The sequence below is a fragment of the Amblyomma maculatum genome, chromosome 6, assembly GCF_055883805.1.
Source record: "Amblyomma maculatum isolate TAMU_Amacu chromosome 6, ASM5588380v1, whole genome shotgun sequence".
Classification (NCBI taxonomy): domain Eukaryota; kingdom Metazoa; phylum Arthropoda; class Arachnida; order Ixodida; family Ixodidae; genus Amblyomma; species Amblyomma maculatum.
This window is the reverse complement of record NC_139349.1, coordinates 151449674-151471907: the sequence shown is the minus strand read 5'-3', so window position 1 is coordinate 151471907 and position 22234 is coordinate 151449674. Positions and strand designations below refer to the sequence as shown.

The window sequence follows — 22234 nt, the reverse complement described above, 5'->3', positions numbered from 1 at the left end:
TGCGAAGGGGTGATATACCGAGCACGATTGACATCCGTCCGACTGTACAATGCATGCTTGCTATGCTCCTTTCTTCCGATGCCTCTTTCATCTCACAGTTGTTCAAAGCGGGGTGGAATTAAGCTACGCGAACGCAAGGCAACGACTACTGAAAGTAATGTTCCCACGCGCTCGCGATCCAACAATTAAGCCCAATATCCGTCACTTCGTGCTCGCAATTCCGCTCCACAGTAAACGATTAACGAGATGCTTTTAACTCACATCTAACGACGCGTTTTCGAAGTTAAATCTTCAACCAAGCTTGTATATTGCATCAATGCAAAAGTTCGTATGCCTCTATTCTGCATAAATGCCAAAAGTTGAAACTATAAACGCCTAGCAGCATCATAAACAAAGCAGCATCTTGGCAGCCATGTTGGCAGCATACTGTGCCTTGACTTGGCTGCATATGGCTGCCTAAGTCGAGTATCTTTTTCTAAATCCTCCTCACACAAAGTTTGAAAATAAAATGCCTATCTACAAGTGTTTTAATTAAAACCAACTATTCGAAAGTTTTTTTGAAGTTTAATTTGTTAACAATTGTTTTTTAGCAATTTTGTCACTTGCCAGTTTACCGGTTTACCCGCATAGCGGTGTTGCTATCGCGTTGTTGGATTTGGCGCCTTTTGTATGCCTTTTGTTCTGGTTGTCTGGCTGGCTAGCCTCGCTTTGGCAACACCTGCTGCTATCGTCTGAAAACGGCGAAAACGGGAAGTGTAGTGCCGTATGGGAACCGTCATCCTGCAAAAGTAAGTGCTGTTATACTTGACTTGCTTTTGTGAGGCCATGAAAATACGGCGATGGAAAGAAAGAAGAAAGCCCTAAGCGCCCTGTCACGCCGGCAAAAGCACCGACGACTAGATGCAGCTGTAGAGCCACTAATGCGCAGCATAGAAGGAGAGAGTGCTCTACAAAACGAACCGTGTTTCAGTGCATCAACTGAACAAAGCCTGGTAGGTTGTGGCCGACCCTCAGCGAGTGACATCGGCCGTGCAGCGTCAACTGAACAATGTGTAGTTGATATTCGCGGTTGCGAACCTTCAACTAGTGGCTTCGGCCATACTGGCGCAGAAAGCACCTCTCGTGGTTCTTTTGAGAGCACATCAAATGAGCAGAACATTGGTGTTAATTTTATTTCCGCGGTGGGTGATGTCGGCGAGCATAATATGGAAGACATAGGTTCCACAATTATGCCTTCATTCTCAGCTACTCATGAATCGGAGCTAGCAATTGGTGACTACAGCGAACGAAGTGTTAGTGACCCTAGCTCTGAGAGCTCGGTTGGTTGTTTAGATGATCTGCTCCAAATAGCCCAGAAACTAGCGAACTGGGCGTGCGCGGAAAACGTTTCACTAAAGGCGCTTTCTTCGCTGCTCAAGTTGTTGAAGACGCACACGTGCTTCGCAGAGCTGCCTTCCGATGCACGAACTCTGCTTAAAACGCCGCGTTCTGCTGAGATAAAAAGTTGTGCTGGGGAATCGTACGTCCACTTCGAAATCGCGGAGAGCTTGAAAAGCATCTTGGGTAAATTGCCTGACAGAGCATTACTCCCGCAGAGCATCGGACTAATGTTTTTTATTGATGGCCTTCCACTCGCTAAAAGCTCCCAAAGTCAGTTTTGGCCGATCCTTGCCAGAGCAGATGACCTCCCAGGTACTGGTGTTTTCCTTGTAGGATGCTATCATGGCTACAAGAAACCTGCATCCTTAAATGATTACCTTGGCCCATTAGTCTCTGACTTACTAGAACTTTTGAATGAAGGCATTCAAGTTGGCGACAGGACATATTCAGTAACTATCAAGGGATTTTTGTGTGACGCCCCAGCGCGAGCTTTCATTTTAGGCACTAAGCTACACTCAGGTTATTATGGCTGTGGGAAGTGCCAGCAGAAAGGGGAGTATGTGGATGGGAGAGTGGTGTTCCTAGAGACAGAGGCGCCATTGCGTACTGACAGTGACTTTGCCCAAAAAAATCAGGAAGAACACCACGTTGCAGATACCCCTCTCTCTGCATTGCCAATTGGCTTAGTTTCACAATTTCCATTGGACTACATGCATTTGGTTTGTATTGGAGTGACAAAAAAATTGATATTAATGTGGATGCGAGGTTCATTGGCACATCGTTTGCCTTCTTCTTCAGTTGACAAAATCTCACAACAGCTGCTTGTGCTGGCAGGCACCCAGTGCGAGGAGTTTGCTCGTAAAGCACGATCCTTAAGGGATATTGACAGGTGGAAAGCAACTGAATTGCGTTGCTTTCTTCTCTACTTTGGCCCTTCAGTACTCCATGATGTGTTGCCCAGAAAGCTGTACTCTCATTTCCTAATTTTACATGTTTCAATAACTATTCTTTCATGCACTGACATGTGTCGTCAGTATTGTAACTATGCAAAAGACCTCCTTGTTTGCTTTGTTACGCAATTCAAGGCATTGTATGGAAAGCAGAACCTTTCATACAATGTTCATTCATTGGTGCATTTGTGTGATGATGTTGTCAACTATGGTGCACTTGACAATTTTAGTGCATTTCCTGCCGAGGATTACATGCGTCACCTGAAGAAGTTAGTTAAACACTCTAAGAGGCCACAAGAGCAGCTTGGTAATCGCATTGCTGAACGTATGGCTACTGGAACCTTCTTTAGTGTAAAGGAGCAATCTCAGCAAGAAGTAAAATACTCTCAGACACACAGCAACGGCCCACTGGTAGAACACTGCTTTGGTCCACAGTTTCATGTTGCAACTCTGCCAGACTTCACTTTGAGGACATCACTGGGCAACAACATTTGCATTGTGGCTGATTCAACTGTGGTCATGATCGTAAACTTTGCTCATGATGATCATGGGCACAAAGTGATAATTGGAAAGAAGCTGAAGGTTCTTGGTGATTTGTACACAATTCCCTGTGCATCATCCAAATTGGGAATTTTCATTGTCAGAGAAACTGACAGGCCTCTTCAGTCATGGAAGGTCACTGACATCAAAACAAAGTGTGTCCTGATACCTTTTGGAGAGTCTAAGTCTGACTATGCCATTTTTCCACTTATTCATTTAATCAGCACTTGAATGGATCCTACAAGCACTGAATGGGCAGTTGTTTACTTTGAGTGTAATTGTGCATGAAACTGCTTTACTCTTTCAGATCTTGATATTATGTGCCTGTGATGTAGGTGCATTTAATTTGATATTTGCCTTGTGTGCATGCGGCAGGCTGTATGTCTCCTTTATCAAAAACCTTTGTGAATGTTCACCTGTTGGCATGGTGTGAATTATGTGCTGCTGCTTTGTAGAATGCTTGCCATCCTGTTACCTTGTATTGCTACATGTGGCAAATTATTTGTACTGTGGTCTGCCTACTGCATTGACATGTTTTTTTGTGTGTGTGTATGTGTGTGTGTGTGTCCATGTGCCTTTAAATGGCACTAGTAGGACCCCTCTCAATGCAGTGTATGTACACATGTGGAATGGTTAGATGTGAAATGTACATAAATTAACAGAAATGCTGTTCTGGTATGTGTAGGCAGTTCATTTCAGTGGTTATTATGTAAGTCTTTTATCTGTACATTTGTGATGTTGGCACACATCTAAGATATGTGCCTATGTGTTGTACATATTCTGTGGCATCTTTTTGTGTGTTCATTTATGGTTGCTGGTATACCAGACTGAAGTCGGTTGTATCTCATTTAATTGTGTTTTTGCTCAGCTTGCAAGGATATAAGGGTATCTGTGACATTTTACTTGTGACTTTTCCTCCTGTTCCTAGTGCAGTGACAGCACACAGACATATCCATGTGCTATGTGATCTTGTGATGTTAGTGCATGTTCTGCGCCAGAATTTTTAATTTCATCTCTGGGTGTGAAAAGTGCCCTTTCTTCAGGAAGCCAACTTGATTAGCAGTAATTTTGTTTGATGTATCTATCTCTTAATAGGATATGTATGCTATAGTGCATTTTGTGGAAGGAAACAGTGTGGCTGTGGTGGCATCCAACTGGCTTGTAGAAAATGGCACAAAATGCCTTTGGCCCACAACAAAAAATACTGCACTTATCCAAAAGCTCGTGAAGACACGACTGGAGCTTGACGTCAATTCTTCTGAAGTGTATGATGTCAAGGCGATCAGGAAAACAGGTACGACACAGACAGCATTGAAAACTAATCTTCGTAAATTGTGACCTTCTATTGTTCTTGAATACGTGAAGTTATAGCAAATGTAATGTGCCATTGGGACTATATAATTAGGACTTCCTTCCTCCTCATGGTTTTGCAGAATATTCTTGTTCTTAAGACTGATATGCTATAGTTTGATACAACTCAAGAAAAAAAAGTGGCAGGTGCCACTCAAAGGAGGCCGTTCAGCAATGACGTGTACTGGTTTTTTGAAATTGTTACGGTTAATCCTTCGATTGTCTTGTACTGAGCTCTTGTTTTCCTCAATTGGCTGTTGTCCTCAACTGCTTGGCACTGTGTGTTACTGCACTCCAAGGCAGACAAAGGTCCGCCTCCTTCCCTTTCACTTCTAGCCTTTGCTGTGGAGCCATAAAAGCTGTCTATGAATATAACACCTCTAAGTGGAGCCTTGTTTAATGATTTTAGGAGCAAGACCCAGTGTTTTCTTGAGTTATATCTGACTATGCAGTTGAACAATTTGTTAGTAAATGTATGCCATAAATTTAATTGTTGCAATTCTTTATACTTCTACAAATAGCATAAAAATATAAAATTACATTAATGAGGAAAGCAGCACATATTTGACATTGCCAAGCTTTGGCTTTATTATTTATAAGTGTCACTCTCTATTTCAGCATCGTATGATGAAGCAAGGCGAAAACTGCCAAGAGCAGAATACACTGATGATGAGAGTGCAACAACGGATCAAGGTGAGTGTGTCTTTAATTGTGCTAAAGATACCTTTGTCTAACATTTTAATGGTTTTCACAGAGAAAGGAAGAGGCAAGCGGCGAAGGATAATTTTGAAACCATACTCATCTGACGAGTCGGATCAGTCAGAAGTGGGAGCAGAGGAACTTGATGTACCAGAGGCACCACTTCAGTTGCGAAGGTAGTCAGTTATGTATAATGTAATGTGGCTGATTTTTACATTTGGTATCTTTAACAGGAATGCTCTGATAAGAGAGGAGAAGAATGGTAAGTTTATTTGCATTTGACATACGTTGCTACTTTGTTGGAGGCAAGTCTGAAACTTGAGACTCATAAGTAGGGAATAATTTGAATGTTCTGTGTTAACAGAGGAGGGCTATTAAAGTGTTCTAGACCTTTGGTTTTGCTTAGATATGTTACCTCAGTATTCACAAACTTTAAAGCCTTTAAACTTCAGGATTGGATACCACGGTACGGTGACCTTTGGCACATTTTTTTTTCCAAACTCATGCAAACATGTTTACTTTCCTCCATTACTCTTCAAATAGTGTTCATTTGCTTTTCAAGGTTAGTAGTGAAAGGCTTGCTGGGCTGCAGTGCACGCAGACATGGATGAAAGACAGAAGCCCACATAAATAAGTATTTTCCTTTAGTTCTCGTCCATGTACACTGCAGTGTAAGAATGAAGCCACACTGTCTTGCCCTCTGAGCATCCTCTTGAAACTTCATTTGCTTATGGACAATGATGGAACTGACAACCAAACTATATACACGTCTTTTGGTTTCCCAATACCCAATATAGGAAACAAGCTATGTGCAGCATCTTCCTCTAATCCTGGTAAGAAGTTAACTGCAGGTACTGTTTTGAGAGGCCTCATAATCAAGATATACATTTTATGTCAAAATGTGCAGGAGAAAGTCATTTAGCATTGGCTGCATCACCTGAGCCACACCGTACTGGTGAGGGATGCCCATTTTGCATAATACTGTTTGGTAGATATTGTAAATATTGGTAATTTTTTTACTTCAAGCTTTTTCTTGTTTTATTTTCTTGCAGATTCACTACAGCATGCAGCATTTCATTTTGAAGGTAATAGAAAATGGTCTCGTGGCATACTTTTTGACTGATACTGGTGATATGGGCATCTCTTTTTATGCTTTCGACATGATAGTGAAGAAAGCTACTTGCATGCTATTCTTTTGTCTGAGCCTTGCCATAAAGGTAAAATATTAATTTTGCGTGACGCTGTCTTAAACTGTTGTATACGTGTAATTTCATATATTATTTTTGTTTTCATGCGAATTAGTTGCTGCAGCTTGTGTATGACTGTTTCAATGGCTATAAGTGATGTCTGCAATATGCTGCTGAGCTGTCTTTGTTCGAATTATATCTTTTGTTCATAGTGTATCTGATTTATGAAGTAATTAGATAGTTAACCTGTAGGGTGTTATATAGTAGTAATAGAGGCATCACAAACACTAATCAGTGTTTGTAACTGTATTTGCTTTTCTTGCTTCTCAGGTACAAGCACATTTGTGAGCGGCATTTTGAGGTTCTGCTGCTGACTTATTTTTTTTTTCCTTTGTCATCTCTTTTTTTTCTTTTGTTTGTTCCTCACAGACTCGCCACAAGGACTTCGGTTCAGTCGACAAGGTGAGCAATAGGCTGTCATGCATCCTCAGATATATGTGTAATAGTGCCTCTCTAGGTGGCTGCCAATAACTACTTGCTTGCAGATTCACCCGTATATTGATGAAGGCCAGTAGCACAAATTTAGTGTCCTTCAGTGTAATGTGCCTCACAGCAAGCAGTGCAGATTTTGTAATTGAAATTCATTTATCATCTGTTTAACCAGATATTGCTACTGATCCTCATAAAGAGCATTGCAATAATAGCACCAAATTTGCTTGCCGATAACTGAACCAAATATCTTTCAATATCAGCAAATAATACTGCAGTCAGATTTGATGCACTAATTTCATGCTCTTTGAACTGGCAGTAGTCATCATAACTATCTGTGGACTGAAGTATGAGTTTGTTCTTTCAGGTGAAATGAGCAGAGCTCGATCAGTCAACCTCACACGGGAAGAAGGTATCTGAGAGGAATCTTATGTTCATTTCTTTCTGAAATCTTGCAAACATTAATTTTTTTTCATGAAAGGTCTTATCAGTAGTACATAAAGCATAAATATTTTTGTGCAGAGCCTTGGGTGTCACAAACAGAAAGTTGCCGTGGTGAGTCAGAACGGCTCATACTTGCATGCTGCAGCTTGCATGTATGCATTCTGTATGCAAAAGGACTGAGCCACTACGCAAAGACTGCAAGTAACATTAATTTTTGCTTTTAACATTTAGGAAATGAAGAAAGTTCGGAGTCCTTTGGGAAAAGGGAGATGGCTTGTAAGTGCTCTTGAAATGATGCTTGTTTTCTGCTTATTTTGTGCCAAATTTTGCATATAAATGTAGTACTGTGTTTGTGTCTGTTGAACCATTATTTAGCTCTATTTGCTTCCTGCTTTATTTTTGCTCTCGCCCAGTGCATAATTTTTTCAGCTTTATTTTATTTCACTCGTTTAACCTGGTGGCATCTGCAAAAACACCAGCAGTTTTACAGTTTTCCATCTGGCCAGCTTTTGCTTTATATTCATTGTTAGGGAAACAATGCCAATTGGTATATGAAAGAATGAAGAAATATTTACAGGACAGCTTTTCATGCATTGTGTGCATACTTATTTTTAGTACAGTCACTTTGTATCCTTTCCCCGCAGGGGGCACCTGTTAAAGCAGGTGTTTGTGTGTTTTGTGCGACACCACGGACCCCGAGCACCCACGTTTAGCCATGCGTGGCATCGTCGTGTCTGGGGAAAAGGGGATCCTGGTGGTTGAGCCGATGCCGAGTGTTTGGACCTTTAAGGCCCCTCGGCGGAGGCAACACACCACTTTGGCCCACGCTTCCCATAGACGGCACCTCCGGGCTGACCCACCCGGGGGGAACCGGCAGTCGCCTTTTCCTATCCTCCCCTCCATCTTTCACTTTCCTATCTTCTATCCTACAGCTCTCCTGTCTTCTTCTCTCTTCTTGGATTCTTCCTTCTTCCGGGCGGCTAGGGTTAACCGTGTGTGGTGTAACTACCCTGGGTTACCCATATTAGGTTATAGTTACTGTGTACAGCTGGCGAGGGTAGGACTTATTTAACTCCTGCCCCGTCCCCTTGTTGGGCTCGATGGTGGGTGGCTGGCACTGTGACCGAACAGCATACTTACTTTATGGCTTCTTCAAGACAAAATGATCGCCAAACAAAGAAAAGGCGGACCGAAGTAACCTCTCAATTCTTTAATGAAAAACTAGAAATATTCCCCAAGTTCCACGTTATCCACAGTGAAAAACCAGAAAAGCCAGCCCGCATGGTGTCTCCCTTCATCGTGTCCAAGTCTCTCACACAAGCCCTGGGTCCAGGATACAAAGTATCCAAGCTGGGCAGTGGGGACCTCCTGCTTGAAGTCAAAGACAAAACTCAATATGACAACATTCCAAAGCTTGAGTCGTTTGGGGACATCCCAATTGTAGTGTCTATGCACACATCATTGAATACTGTCCGTGGCGTGATATCTGAGAGCGATTTCTTGAACCTCACAGAAGAAGAAATGCTTGAGGGGCTTAAAGAACAGCATGTAACCAATGTCCACAGAATAAAAATAAGAAAAGATGACAAAGAAATACCCACTAAGCACCTTGTCCTAACTTTTGCCACCTCCACACTCCCCGAATCTATTGAAGTAGGATATATCAAAGTGACTGTGCGACATTATATCCCCAACCCCAGACGCTGTTTCAATTGTCAACGCTTCGGTCATGGCTCACAGAGCTGCCGTGGCCGTCCAAAATGTGCAAGATGTGCTGGAAATGACCACACCTCTGAAAACTGTGCAGCTGTGCCACGTTGCGCCAACTGCGATGGGGAGCACCCTGCCTACTCCAGATCATGCCAAACTTGGAAAAATGAAAAGGAAATCATAGCCATAAAAACAATAGAAAACATCAGCTTCAAAGAAGCGCGCGAAAAACTGAAAAAGAAAAACCCATTCGTTTTTACAGCGAAGGCAGACTACTCCAAGGTGGCGCGTGGGGGCGACACGCCACGCTTTAATCTGGCTCCTGTCCAGGCAATGCCTCAGACAGGACCACCCCCGCCCCAGGCAGGGACAGCGAAAGCTTCCTTGCCATCTGCAAAACAGGGCCTACCGGTCTCACAACCGCCAGCCCAAAAGGCTTCCCTTCAGAAGAAGCCTGAAACACAAGCACCCGCAGCTGACCAGCGGACGTCCAGCGCCTCCGAGGAAGCGATGGACACTAGTCTTAGTTCGCCGCCGCTTCTGCGCCGGCACAACTCCCTTGAAAAGAAAAAAAGGGACAAACCCCGAATAACGGGCCCTGAGAGACCCGAAACCTAAATTTTTAACTCTCAACAAAATCCACCTAATATGGCGTTCCTCATTCACTGGAACTGTCGAGGTCTAATTAACAACTATAGTGATGTAAAAGATCTCTTAAACACGTTCTCTCCATTCGTCATCTGTTTACAAGAAACAAACCTAGGACCTGAATATAAAAACATCCTAAAAAATTATAAAGTCTTTCGTGGTGACCGGGAGCAGTCTGGTAGATTATCAGGAGGTGTCGCTATTGTTATCCAGAGTGGTGTCGCAACCAGACAAATCAAGCTCAAAACTAAATACGAAGCCGTAGCTGTTACCACTTTGCTTTTTAAAACGATAACGATATGCTGCTTATATCTTCAACCTCATTCACCAGTAAACCTCCATGACTTAGAGGAGCTTTTAGACCAGCTGCCAGAGCCTTATCTGGTAGTTGGTGATTTTAATGCCCATTCATCTTTTTGGGGCAGTGAATTAACAGATACTAGAGGCCGCATATTAGATTTTATATTATGTAACAACATATGTTTGCTGAACACCGGAAAGCAAACATACTGCTCACCAAGGTCTGGAAAAATGAGCTGTTTAGATCTATCCCTCTGCTCGCCATCGATTTTTAATTATTTTAAATGGGACGTGATAGACATGCCCGTATGGAAGTGATCATCTACCTGTTTTTATTGAGCTTTTATCTTCTCCATCAATCATCCCTTCTAAACCACGTCGCTGGAAGCTTCACCTAGCCGACTGGTCATTGTTGAAATCAGAAGCCAATTTAGAAAACATTTTTTCAGACAGCCTCAGTGCAGATGAATTAAATGAGCTTTTCACGACCCGTATCCTTGCTGCTGCTCACCTTGCTATCCCCCAGTCCTCGGGCAAAATACAACCAAATCATAAAATGTGGTACACACAGGAATGTAAGGAAGCAAAAAAACAACAAAATAAAGCCTGGGGTGTCTTTCGCAGGTACCCAACGCACGAGAACCTATTGAACTTTAAGAAAGCAAGAGCAAAAGCAAGATATATTCGTCGCAGCGCAGAGAAAACATCTTGGAAAAACTATGTTTCATCTATAAACAGTTCCATCACATCCAAAAGGGTATGGGAACAAGTTCGCAAACTAGATGGTACCTACTCCCCCTACACAGTCCCTCTCCTAACCCCTACAGGTGTGCAAACTAGCTTGCAGGAGCAGGCAGATATACTCGGTGAGCATTTCTGCAGAGTGTCTAGCTCTAACCACTACACAGAATCATTCTTAAGATATAAAATCACAGATGAAAAACAGAAACTCCCAACTAGCGGTGGCAGCAACGAACTGATTAACAGTTTAATCACATTACAAGAAATTCATAGAGTTCTATCTACTGGCAAAAAGACTGCCCCAGGCCCCGACGAGATACATTATGAAATGTTGTCCCACCTCTCTGAGCCATCTGTAGAAGCCCTTCTAAAGTTTTTCAACAAGATATGGGTAGTAGGACAGATACCGGAGGCGTGGAAAAAAGCTCTTGTTGTACCGTTTTTGAAGCATGGCAAACCACCAACTTCGTCCAGCAGTTATAGGCCAATATCATTAACTAGCTGTCTAGCAAAATCATTTGAGAGTATTCTTAATATTAGATTAATGTTTATCCTAGAATCCCAAGAGCTTCTCGATATTCATCAGTGTGGTTTTAAGAAGGCATGTTGTACAACTGACCATCTTGTCCGTCTGGAAAATACCGTCAGAGAAGCATTCATACACAGACAGCACTGTCTAGCGGTCTTCTTCGATCTTGAAAAGGCATACGACACAACATGGAGGTTCGGAATATTGCGTGACCTTGCAGACTTGGGCATCCGTGGGAGAATGCTAAACATCTTGCGTGATTTCCTCTCTAACCGCTCATTTAAGGTTCGTCTAGGCACAACTATGTCAAAAACATTTATCCAAGAGAATGGCGTACCACAGGGATGTATTTTAAGTACTACATTGTTTGTTGTAAAAATGAATAGTATAAGTAAAGCAATCCCAGAGTCTGTTATGTATTCACTCTACGTTGATGATTTGCAAATTGCCTGTACATCATCCAACATATCATCCTGTGAGAGGCAAATACAGATAACATTGAATAAGTTAGCTACATGGGCAGACAGGAATGGGTTTAAATTCTCCCCTCAAAAAACAGTAGCTGTTCTTTTTTCACTGAAGAGAGGCCTACAGACAGATCCAACTTTATACCTAAATGAAGCTGTACTGCCAGTAAAAAATAAACACAAATTTTTAGGTATAACTTTTGATAAAAAATTAACATTCCTGCCTCACATAACTAACCTTAAGAAGAAAGCTTCTAAGTCCCTCAACATACTCAAAGTTCTCTCAAAGAAGCACTGGGGATCCGATCGAACATGCCTTTTACACATTTACCGCTCTCTTGTACGCTCCAGTTTAGATTACGGTTGTATTGTGTATGGCTCCGCGAGGTCATCATATCTAAAGCGATTAGACCCAATACATAACCTCGGCTTACGTCTTTCTAGTGGTGCATACAGAACATCCCCCATTAAAAGCATCTATGTAGAAACAAATGAACCACCCCTTGCCGACAGGAGGAGCATGCTTACATGTGAATACATACTCAGGATAAGATCTTTACCAAAACATCTCTGTTTCCCCTTAGTTACAAAGTGCCCTTCCAGAACACTGTTCATAAACAAACCCCATGCTATCAGGCCTTTACTACTCCGCTTTGAAGAAATATGCAAAGATTTAGGAATACTGGATGCACTTCCAACTGTAGCCCAGAGACAGTATCCATTTCCGCCCTGGTACAGCCTTCCCTCTACATGTGACCTCACACTGACAGCCTTCCGAAAAAATCAAACAGCACACGAACACATATTACAGGAATACCTAGCACTACGAGAGAAGTATATGAACTTCACAGAATTTTTCACAGATGGATCAAAAACAGCAAATTATGTTGGATGTGCTGTCGTGCAAGGCAACAGAGAAAAAGTTGTAAGGCTACCTAACAGTGCCTCAATATTTACTGCAGAATGTTACGCTGTCTATGTAGCTGTAAATAAAATTATGCAACAGGACTGTGAAAAGAGCATGACCTATACCGATTCTTTAAGTGTGCTTACGGCATTACATTCCAAAAATGCAGTTGAGCCTAGAGTAGGGAACATCATTCACGGCATAGAAAAAATCACAACGCAAGGCCAAACCATAATCTTTTGCTGGGTTCCTAGCCATGTTGGGATAGATGGTAACGAAGTAGCCGACTCATGTGCTGCACAAGCTCGAACTAAGAAAATAAAGAAAATACCAATTCCCTACAAGGATTGTATTAAGTTAGTAAAAAGAAGCCTGATAGATAAATGGCAGAAAAAATGGAATAACGAAGAGCAAAATAAACTACACACAGTAAAACCCATAGTAGGAGAATGGAAATCATGTACACAGAACAAACGCTTCAGTGAGGTGATTTTGTGCCGTCTTCGAATCGGACATACACACTTGACACACAATTTCTTACTGAGAAAAGAGCAAAAACCATTATGCAAAGAATGTGGAGGTGAGCTCACCGTGAACCACATTTTGATCACGTGCACAGAACTTGAACAGTTAAGGAAAAAATATTTTACTCCATTCTATAATGAACGCATCCCATTCCACCCCTGTTTACTATTAGGAGACAACCCGCTTGTTGAAATTTCATCTGTTTTTAGTTTTCTTAACGAGTTAGGGATCCTAAATCAGCTGTAATTTTCTAAACTTTTCATTTTCACTGATAAAGAAGCTCAGCAACCTAGTGTTTGGCGCATGATGGCCATAGTAGCCTATGTGCCAAAAAACCCAACCCAACCCAACCCAACTTTGTATCCTTCGTCAGTGGTTGCTTTATCATATTGCTTTGTTACATTCAGTGCTTTACTTTTCATGTTTCAGTGACTACAAAGACCAAACTGAAAGAACTCGCATTTATCGAAGAACAGAATAACCAGATTCTGAAAGCTCTGTGCCAGCGGCGCGTAGACACTGAGATTGGGGAGCCACTGCTCGAACGTGTTTTTCCTTTGGTCGCTCTCGTTGGCGTGGATGAACTTGAAGACAACATCAAAAACTCGCGGCTAGCTCGCAAGGAACTGGTGAGTGCTTTTAATTTATAGTCGGCTAACCATAATTTGTGCCGATTTTTTAATAGTGCAAGAAACTATCCCTTATTGGTGGTACCACGACGGCAAACATTATGAAATACCTGTTTCATGACTGCGTTGGTATCCTGTTCAGTCTTTATGGACAGAAGGGGAAGAGGCGTCTGCTTGACACTGAGCTGTATCAAGTAATAGTGGGTAAGTGAATCCTGCATTTGTGTTTTGCATTTATTAGGCTTTGCCCTAGTAGTCTGCCTGCTATCAATTCACTTGTTTATTTTAGATTTTTAAATAAACATTTGAAACATAATACCACATAGCCCAGTATGGTAGTTCATTGATGAGGTAAAAATTGAAGACTACTGGCACCAAGTTTTGTGCATGCCAAAGTGTGTTGTTACATTTTGGACAACTTAGCTGTGTGCTTGCACTTCTGTGAATACTTCAGTTATCAGTAGAATTTACTCGGTGCTGTTTATCACCCCGCTTGACTTGTGTTCTACAGAGTCTATTCGAAAACATCCCACTACTTCTTTGGCATCTGACACAGACATTCGTGCTGGGATAATGGCCTGGCTAAAAAACTGCCAGGCTCGCCTGAACACTGCAGAAAAAAGGTGCGCATTTTTGTATATATTGTTTGAAGATGACTTTTTGTTCTGTGCAGCTTTTTTGCCTACAGCAAAGTGGACATGTGCAATATAGAGCTTAATGATTAGATAAATGATTATCTAAAAGCTATTAGTGAACATTGCTGATTACTTATTACCATGTCATTTCTCACAAGCTTTTTCTGCAGAGATAGCATTGTCGGTGCCTATAAATTGGAAATTAAACTTTCGTATAGCTAGTTTATGATCAGACGTGAAAATCTGCAATATTCTAATTCTGTACTTGTCATATAGCACATCTTTTAGTTTCAAAAGGTGCTGTAAATATTTCATTGAGTAATGTGCTGTAATTAATATTTTACAGTCGCCGACTGCAACACCGCATGTTTCACTGCAACATGCTTCATACAACTAATGTATATGAACTCCTGAAATTTCGGTTGCATCATCGCAACAGATTGCTCGATTTTTCATACTTCATTCGCATTCCCTGCGGCACCACTGCTAATTGCCATGCCTCCATATAATATGTATTGTGGAGGGTCATTATTCCAGGCTTCAAGGGGGTCAAAAATGTGATTATATAAAAAAAGTTTTAAGCTAGAAATATGGGGCCCTGTATGCAGTGTGACGCAGTAGCTGCACATATCGGCTCAACGAACCGGCAGTGGCAGGTTTGTTTTCATGTCTAGACTGTCTAAGCCACCGTGTTGGCCCTCGAGGTGCCGACAGCAGTACAGCCATCGAATGCTGGTTACCGCCTGTCTGTGTAAGCATTGTGCAGCATGACCGTCAAGCATCAGACTGGGCTTGTGACCCGTTCCTCCATCATAGTGGAAATCAGAAGCTTATGTTAAGTGATTTCTTATACAAAATTTCATTTTTTGTTCGTTTCGACATGCCCTACAGAGGCCGAAAAGTCGGATTGACGACCATATATTATTATTATTTAGGGCCTATTTTCAGCACTTTACTGAAACATGGAGGAAATACTTCATTTTATGTAACATAAGCATGTAAGGGAACTCATTTGTAATGTGACTTGTGACTGCTTTAAGTTGTTTTATGCCATTTTGTACTGTTTTGCTTCCTTGAGCTTGTCTGAACATCTATTCTGCATCAGGTCTGGTGCCATTCCAAACAGTGAATGATGTGTTCGAAAATGCCTTAGTGTGGCTGAGCTTGTCACGTTTATGGTAAGTTTATGCATTGGCATTTGCGCATTCTGCTAAATGTTTCAGTTCAGTGCAGACTTTATTGCATCTACGGTTAGCTGTAAGCCATTTTTTTATGCAGGACTACCCGTGTGGATGGTTCTGTTTGCATGTACGGTATGCCAGTGCATTTTGATTAGGCGTCGGTGGCCTCGGCTCTCATAAAGGCTTTTTTTGCTTGTGCAGGTTGATTTAAATTTGCTTTCAAAGCACTCTGGAAGACTTAAGTTGTCGCACAGAGCTTAGACTCCAAACTTCGTGATGCAAGTTGCCAAATTTTTTTTTTTTTTTTCATGCAGGACCAATTGTGCGGAATAGCTTTTTTGGATTTACTGAGTTGATGGTAGGTCGGTGCGTTTTAAAGTGATGCCAGTCACCTGAACTCATTATTTTTTTTATCTCTGCAGGTCAATTAATATTTTTGTCTCCAACGCCGCCAGGGAAGGCAGCTCTTAATGTTTATGGTACGTCAGTGCACTTAGCTCAAATGCCACTACTTGCAGCTCACTTCATAATTTTGTGTATCTTTGCAAGCCGTGGAATTTTTTTTTTCTTGCAGGACCCCCTGTGTGGATGGTTCTGTTCGCATTTATGGTAAGCCCGTGCATTTTGATTAGGCGTCTGTGGCCTCGGCTCTCTTAAAGGTTGTTTTGTTTGTGCAGGTTAAATTGAAATTTATTTTCAAAGCACTCTGGAAGATGTGGTAAGTCGTCGCACACAGCTTAGACTGCACACTTCATGATGCAAGTAGCCAAAAATGTTTTCTTTCCATGCAGGACCAATTGTGCGGAATAGCTTTTTTGGATTTACTGAGTTGATGGTAGGTCGGTGCATTTTAAAGTGATGCCAGTCACCTGAACTCATTATTTTGTATCTGTGCAGGTCAAATAATATTTTTGTCTCCAACGCCACCAGGGAAGGGAGCTCGTAATGTTTATGGTAAGTCAGTGCACTTATCTCAAATGCCACTACTTGCAGCTCACTTCATAATTTTGTGTATCTTTGCAAGCCGTGGAATTTTTTTTTTCTTGCAGGACCGCCTGTGTGGATGGTTCTGTTTGCATTTATGGTAAGCCCGTGCATTTTGATTAGGCGTCTGTGGCCTCGGCTCTCTTAAAGTTTGTTTTGTTTGTGCAGGTTGATTGAAATTTGTTTTCAAAGCACTCTGGAAGACGTGGTAAGTCGTCGCACACAGCTTAGACTGCACACTTCATGATGCAAGTTGCCAAAAATGTCTTCTTTCCATGCAGGACCAATTGTGTGGAATAGCTTTTTTGGATTTACTGAGTTGATGGTAGGTCGGTGCGTTTTAAATTGATACCAGTCACCTGAACTCATTATTTTGTATCTGTGCAGGTCAAATAATATTTTTGTCTCCAACGCCGTCAGGGAAGACAGCTCTTAATGTTTATGGTAAGTCAGTGCACTTAGCTCAAATGCCACTACTTGCAGCTCACTTCATAATTTTGTATATCTTTGCAAGCCGTGGAATTTTTTTTTTCTTGCAGGACCCCCTGTGTGGATGGTTCTGTTCGCATTTATGGTAAGCCCGTGCATTTTGATTAGGCGTCTGTGGCCTCGGCTCTCTTAAGGTTTGTTTTGTTTGTGCAGGTTGATTGAAATTTGTTTTCAAAGCACTCTGGAAGACGTGGTAAGTCATCGCACACAGCTTAGACTGCACACTTCATGATGCAAGTAGCCAAAAATGTTTTCTTTCCATGCAGGACCAATTGTGTGGAATAGCTTTTTTGGATTTACTGAGTTGATGGTAGGTCGGTGCGTTTTAAATTGATGCCAGTCACCTGAACTCAGTATTTTGTACCTGTGCAGGTCAATTAATATTTTTGTCTCCAACGCCGCCAGGGAAAGGAGCTCGTAATGTTTATGGTAAGTCAGTGCACTTATCTCAAATGCCACTACTTGCAGCTTACTTCATAATTTTGTGTATCGTTGCAAGCTGTGAAATTTTTTTTCTTCTTGCAGGACCCCCTGTGTGGATGGTTCTGTTTGCATTTATGGTAAGCCCGTGCATTTTGATTAGGCGTCGTTGGCCTCGGCTCTCTTAAAGGTTGTTTTGTTTGTGCAGGTTGATTGAAATTTGTTTTCAAAGCACTCTGGAAGACGTGGTAAGTCGTCGCACACAGCTTAGACTCCACACTTCGTGGTACAAGCTGCAAAAATTATTTTCTTTTCATGCAGGACCCATCGTGTGGAGTGGCTTTCGGCTTTACTGAGTTGACGGTGGGTCGCTGTGTTTTACCGTCGGTGTATTTTAAACTGATGCCAATCGCCTCAACTTATTTTGATATTTTCAATCTGCAGGTCAATTAAAATTTTGTTTCCAGGACCACCAGGAAAGGCAGGTACTAATGTTTACGGTAAGCTTAGCTACCACTACCTTCAGCTCACTTCATAGTTGTGTATCTCTGCAAGTTGCGGGAGTTTTGTTTTCATGCAGGACCTCCTCAGTGGACGGGTCTGATTGATTTTACTCCGGTAAGCCAGCGCACTGTGCAGAGATGCCTATGACCTGAAGTTTCTTTTTTGTGCCTGTGCAGGTCATTTGGCTTTTTTGCTTCTGCAGAAGATGCTCAGCTGCTGCAAGAGTCTATATAGTGTTAATTGATTTGACAGTTGCTTTTTGTACATTCAGTACAATAAAAAAGTTATGCAGATTGAAGAAGCATGTGTTCTTGGTGCACTAGCATGTGTGTTCACATTGAGTGTAGAATTGTAGCCCTCAGTTCCTCATGTGAAGTCACATGTACAGCGCATTGCTTGACGAACAAGTTTTTTCTCAATTTATTTTAAAGTATTTAAGCTACAAAAATTGGAAAAATATGGGTGAATTGCTAAAGGTTTGAATCTTGAGCAGCGGACAGGCACAGCAGGAGATGGCACAATATCGATAGATGGTATAGACGCACCAATAAAATTTGCAAGATTATTTAAAGACGTCTACTAGCACAGCTATAGTATAGCTAGAGCTAGAAGCAATGAAACAGGTATAGAAAATTTCTAGGTGAGAAGTTCTCCAGACTTCTACTAGCGTAGCGTTAGCACAGCTATTCCGGAGCTACAGGAAGGCTTGTAGCCTTGGGGTCTAAAGAACGTCTCAACTGGAACTTCTTTTAGAAGTGCCCATTTCTTGGCTTAGACATTTACTAGATGTCAATTAGCCCCTTTTGTGTTTCGTGGGAGGCGCTGACTAACAACTGAAGGTTTATTGTTCTGACACCTCGGTATATATACAGCAAGCATCAAAAACAAGAACAACAAAGCCTGATAGACACTCATCTCAGCCAGACATCAAGCAGGAGCACCAAGATCATCCAACACCCGATAAGAAAAGCAACTCCTTATCTAGAAGGGTTATGGAGGGAATGCTTACACAGCTGTCTTTTAGGTTTGCAATTTTTTCGGCCTCGATTATTTCTCGCGTGTTCTTGTCACCGCACCTGCGCAGCACGCTCGTGTTACGCAAATCAAGTGTGCATTTACAATCTCGGCAGTGCACACCCAGATGGCCCGAGATCCGCTCTGTCACATTGTAGTTGTGCTCCAATAATCTTTTATTAAGACATCTGCCGGTTTGGCCTACGTACGCATGGCCACAAGACAAAGGGATCGAATAAACGATGCCTTCCGCACACGAGACAAATCGGTCGCGGTGGTTTGTGGTGCAGCCGATGTGTTTTCTACCCATCCCATTCACTCGCTTGCAAAGACTTGACAAGCGGTCCGGAGCCGAAAAAACATCTACTCCAACCCTTCTTCCTATCTTTCTCAAGTTATGTGAAATCCCGTGCGCGTAGGGAATGACTGCAATCTTCTTATCCCTGTCTCTACTGACTGTTTCTTTAGTTTTTAACATAGCCTCCGCTACTGAGGATAATAGCGCCGGTGGATAACCAGCCTGAACTAGTCGGCGCGTCTGGTTTAAAAAGCTATCTTCCAGCTTGTGGTTGCACGATTTCATGACTGAATTGTAGAAGCAAGAATTGATGATGCTGCGCTTAACCAAATTCGAGTGCGCTGAAGTAAATGGCAGAAGGGGTTTGTTGGCGCGAGGCTCAAAGGCCCAGCACACATGATTGGGGTTGAAATATAGTCCTAGTTCTAAAAACCGTATGAACCCATTAGTAGGCAGTTCGTGCGTGACAATTAAAGGGCTCAGAATGCTTGAAAAACTACGAACATTGGCAGCTTCGGACAAGAGGGCGTCCTGTTCGCACTCTAGGAACACGATAATCGTCGACAGCTTTTTAAACCAGACGCGCCGACTAGTTCAGGCTGGTTATCCACCGGCGCTATTATCCTCAGTAGCGGAAACTAAAGAAACAGTCAGTAGAGACAGGGATAAGAAGATTGCAGTCATTCCCTACGTGCACGGGATTTCACATAACTTGAGAAAGATAGGAAGAAGGGTTGGAGTAGATGTTGTTTTTTCGGCTCCGGACCGCTTGTCAAGTCTTTGCAAGCGAGTGAATGGGATGGGTAGAAAACACATCGGCTGCACCACAAACCATCGCGACCGATTTGTCTCGTGTGCGGAAGGCATCGTTTATTCGATCCCTTTGTCTTGTGGCCATGCGTACGAAGGCCAAACCGGCAGATGTCTTAATAAAAGATTATTGGAGCACAACTACAATGTGACAGAGCGGATCTCGCGCCATCTGGGTGTGCACTGCCGAGATTATTAATGCACACCTGATTTGCGTAACACGAGCGTGCTGCGCAGGTGCGGTGACAAGACCACGCGAGAAATAATCGAGGCCGAAAAAATTGCAAACCTAAAAGACAGCTGTGTAAGCATTCCCTCCATAACCCTTCTAGATAAGGAGTTGCTTTTCCTATCGGGTGTTGGATGATCTTGGTGCTCCTGCTTGATGTCTGGCTAAGATGAGTGTCTATCAGGCTTTGTTGTTGTTCTTGTTTTTGATGCTTGCTGTATATATACCGAGGTGTCAGAACAATAAACCTTCAGTTGTTAGTCAGCGCCTGTGTCTCGTCTGCCCTTCTCTGTCCATTGTGAAGTTTGCGCTGTTTTGCTCTGTGATGAACCTACTAGCTCGAGATGTTTTCTTCAAGCTCATCTTCCCCACCGCTTCTCCCGTATCGCCCGCCTTTCCACTTGCGTCGCATTGCTGAGCCATGGCTTCCTTATCCGGCCTTGAATGAGGTCTTTCTTTCTTTCTTTCTTTCTTTCTTTCTTTCTTTCTTTCTTTCTTTCTTTCTTTCTTTCTTTCTTTCTTTCTTTCTTTCTTTCTTTCCATGTGTTTAGCGGCGCCCGAAACGAAACACTAGTGAGAGAGCGTGTATCGCCGTTTTCGCGCTCGTTTTGCCCGTCACTTGTGATCAGTTCGATCCTCGTACTCTATTGAGACCATACTCATGTGTCGACGGTCTCGAGGCCAGGAAGCGGCCACGAGTAGGTAAGTCTCCATAAACTTCTTTTCACGATTAGGGTGTTTTTGAATGTAACGGTTTGAGGCGTGTTGAAAAGAAGTGAGTGCGTTTCATCCCCCCGTATTCTTTGGTTGCTTAGCTCGAAATCGCTTTGAATGTGTTATTACGCAGACGTTTTAGACAATTTCTGCGAAAAAATATTTTAACGCGTTCTTTTTTTTTCGCGTATTGTTAGCACCACGATAGCACTCAATACATCTGCAAATCTTCCACCAGCATGATTTTGCTATTAATTTTCAAAGAAACTTGCCACATTCGTTTTTTTTATGGAAATGGGACATTTGTTCTCAGCGCAAGATGGACTTCAGAAGCAAAATTGAGGAGCGCATCGGAAGCTTAGATAGTTATGTATGAAGTATATTATCACAATTCCAGGCTCGCCCTAAAGGAACTAAAAAAAAAAGCAGCCCATTGAATGTCTGACAGTTTTAACTACGTGCCGCGAGTATACTGGAGAATCTGGGAAGCTTAGAACCCTCCCCCCCCCCCTTTTTTTTGCACGAAATGTTCGCGCCTAAAAAAATACAGGCATGCGACACAGAGCAAAAGGTGCGCCAGTTATTTTGTAGCGCAGTGCTTACAGCGCGAGGATATTACCATAGGTGTTTGCAGTGCTAAGCGTCATTTCCCTACCGTGATTGCTCAAGCATCCAAGCTGCATATTAACATTGACTCGCATCTAACTCGAACATGTGGAATTCATTTTCGTACCATATAAAAAGTTTGGAGCGTGTATATTCTACCGTAAGCCATGATTATCGGCTGAAATTCTCCCGGCCTTGGTCTCTGATTATACATTTCAGGTGCCGTACGTGAGAACAGTTTTTCTGTCTTTTTCACGGGTCCGATTCTACCGGCACAGTTCACTTTCAGCCCTGCTGGGAGGCTTGCGCATCACATACGCTTTCCTGCTGGCAGCTAGACCTCGAAAGATATTTTTCGTTGCTGCTTGACTGATAAAAATTCTCTGGTATCATTTAGCTTGTTGAAATATAAATGTTTCTGGTAATTAGTTACGCCAGCGTATACAAAAATACTTATACTGGGTATAAAATTCGTTCTAATAATGCGGTCTCAATTTCACTTCCGCATCCTTTCCAAATTTAAGCTCTCTGCTCACATTAGCTCGAATACTTTGCATGTACAGGGTCGTCCACTTCTAGCTAGAACACGGTCACTGCTTTTAAAGCAACATTGTATCTGACGCAGGCAGATATCGATGCAAAGCGATGCAAGCACACAGAGACACGGATGTGCTGCTACACATGGCCAGCCACTTTAGATTACTGCGTGGCCGGGTCGGATGCAATGACACCTTGAAAGCAGTGACCGTGTTCTAGCTAGAAGTGGACGAGGCTGTACAACCGGCGATAAAATAAGTCTGGGCACGCAACAGGAGGCAAATATATCTGTATCGCCGCGCCGTCTGACGTTGCACT

At 42.4% G+C, this 22234-nt stretch overlaps 1 protein-coding gene and 3 long non-coding RNA genes across 12 annotated transcripts; all 4 read left to right on the top strand.

The window, feature by feature from the left end:
• Positions 1-552: 552 nt before the first annotated feature.
• Positions 553-6480, top strand: LOC146187059 (uncharacterized). Its single transcript, XM_084608171.1, has 9 exons — positions 553-788; positions 3966-4164; positions 4839-4913; positions 4975-5095; positions 5153-5181; positions 5717-5752; positions 5827-5874; positions 5972-6004; positions 6437-6480. Exons 2-9 carry the CDS (start codon positions 3969-3971, stop codon positions 6478-6480), a joined length of 582 nt encoding a protein of 193 aa, XP_084464297.1. The 5' UTR covers positions 553-788; positions 3966-3968.
• A 59-nt stretch (positions 6481-6539) lies between these two features.
• Positions 6540-7313, top strand: LOC146187058 (uncharacterized). The gene is made up of 4 exons (XR_014707899.1): positions 6540-6568; positions 6963-7007; positions 7118-7150; positions 7271-7313. It is a non-coding gene; the product is annotated as an uncharacterized LOC146187058 (long non-coding RNA).
• A 6692-nt stretch (positions 7314-14005) lies between these two features.
• Positions 14006-16504, top strand: LOC146187057 (uncharacterized). Its single transcript, XR_014708223.1, has 6 exons — positions 14006-14118; positions 15236-15308; positions 15626-15669; positions 15734-15790; positions 15886-15920; positions 16464-16504. It is a non-coding gene; the product is annotated as an uncharacterized LOC146187057 (long non-coding RNA).
• Positions 16505-16539: 35 nt separating this feature from the next.
• On the top strand, positions 16540-18001 carry LOC146187056 (uncharacterized). Of its 9 annotated transcripts, XR_014708218.1 has the most exons (7): positions 16540-16739; positions 16835-17344; positions 17413-17452; positions 17526-17567; positions 17649-17704; positions 17785-17822; positions 17885-18001. It is a non-coding gene; the product is annotated as an uncharacterized LOC146187056 (long non-coding RNA). The 9 variants fall into 9 exon arrangements; XR_014708214.1 differs by lacking the exon at positions 17413-17452 and having other exon boundaries at positions 16835-16869; positions 16938-16977; positions 17526-17704; XR_014708219.1 differs by having other exon boundaries at positions 16835-16869; positions 16938-17567.
• The last annotated feature ends 4233 nt before the right edge of the window (positions 18002-22234 follow it).

Coding starts and splice junctions, on each gene's coding strand:
- LOC146187059 (XM_084608171.1), top strand. CDS start 3,969: ATGTATGCTATAGTGCATTTTGTGGAAGGAAACAGTGTGGCTGTGGTG. Junction 5,182..5,716: donor GATAAGAGAGGAGAAGAATG/GTAAGTTTATTT, acceptor TACCCAATATAG/GAAACAAGCTATGTGCAGCA. Junction 5,875..5,971: donor ACCTGAGCCACACCGTACTG/GTGAGGGATGCC, acceptor ATTTTCTTGCAG/ATTCACTACAGCATGCAGCA.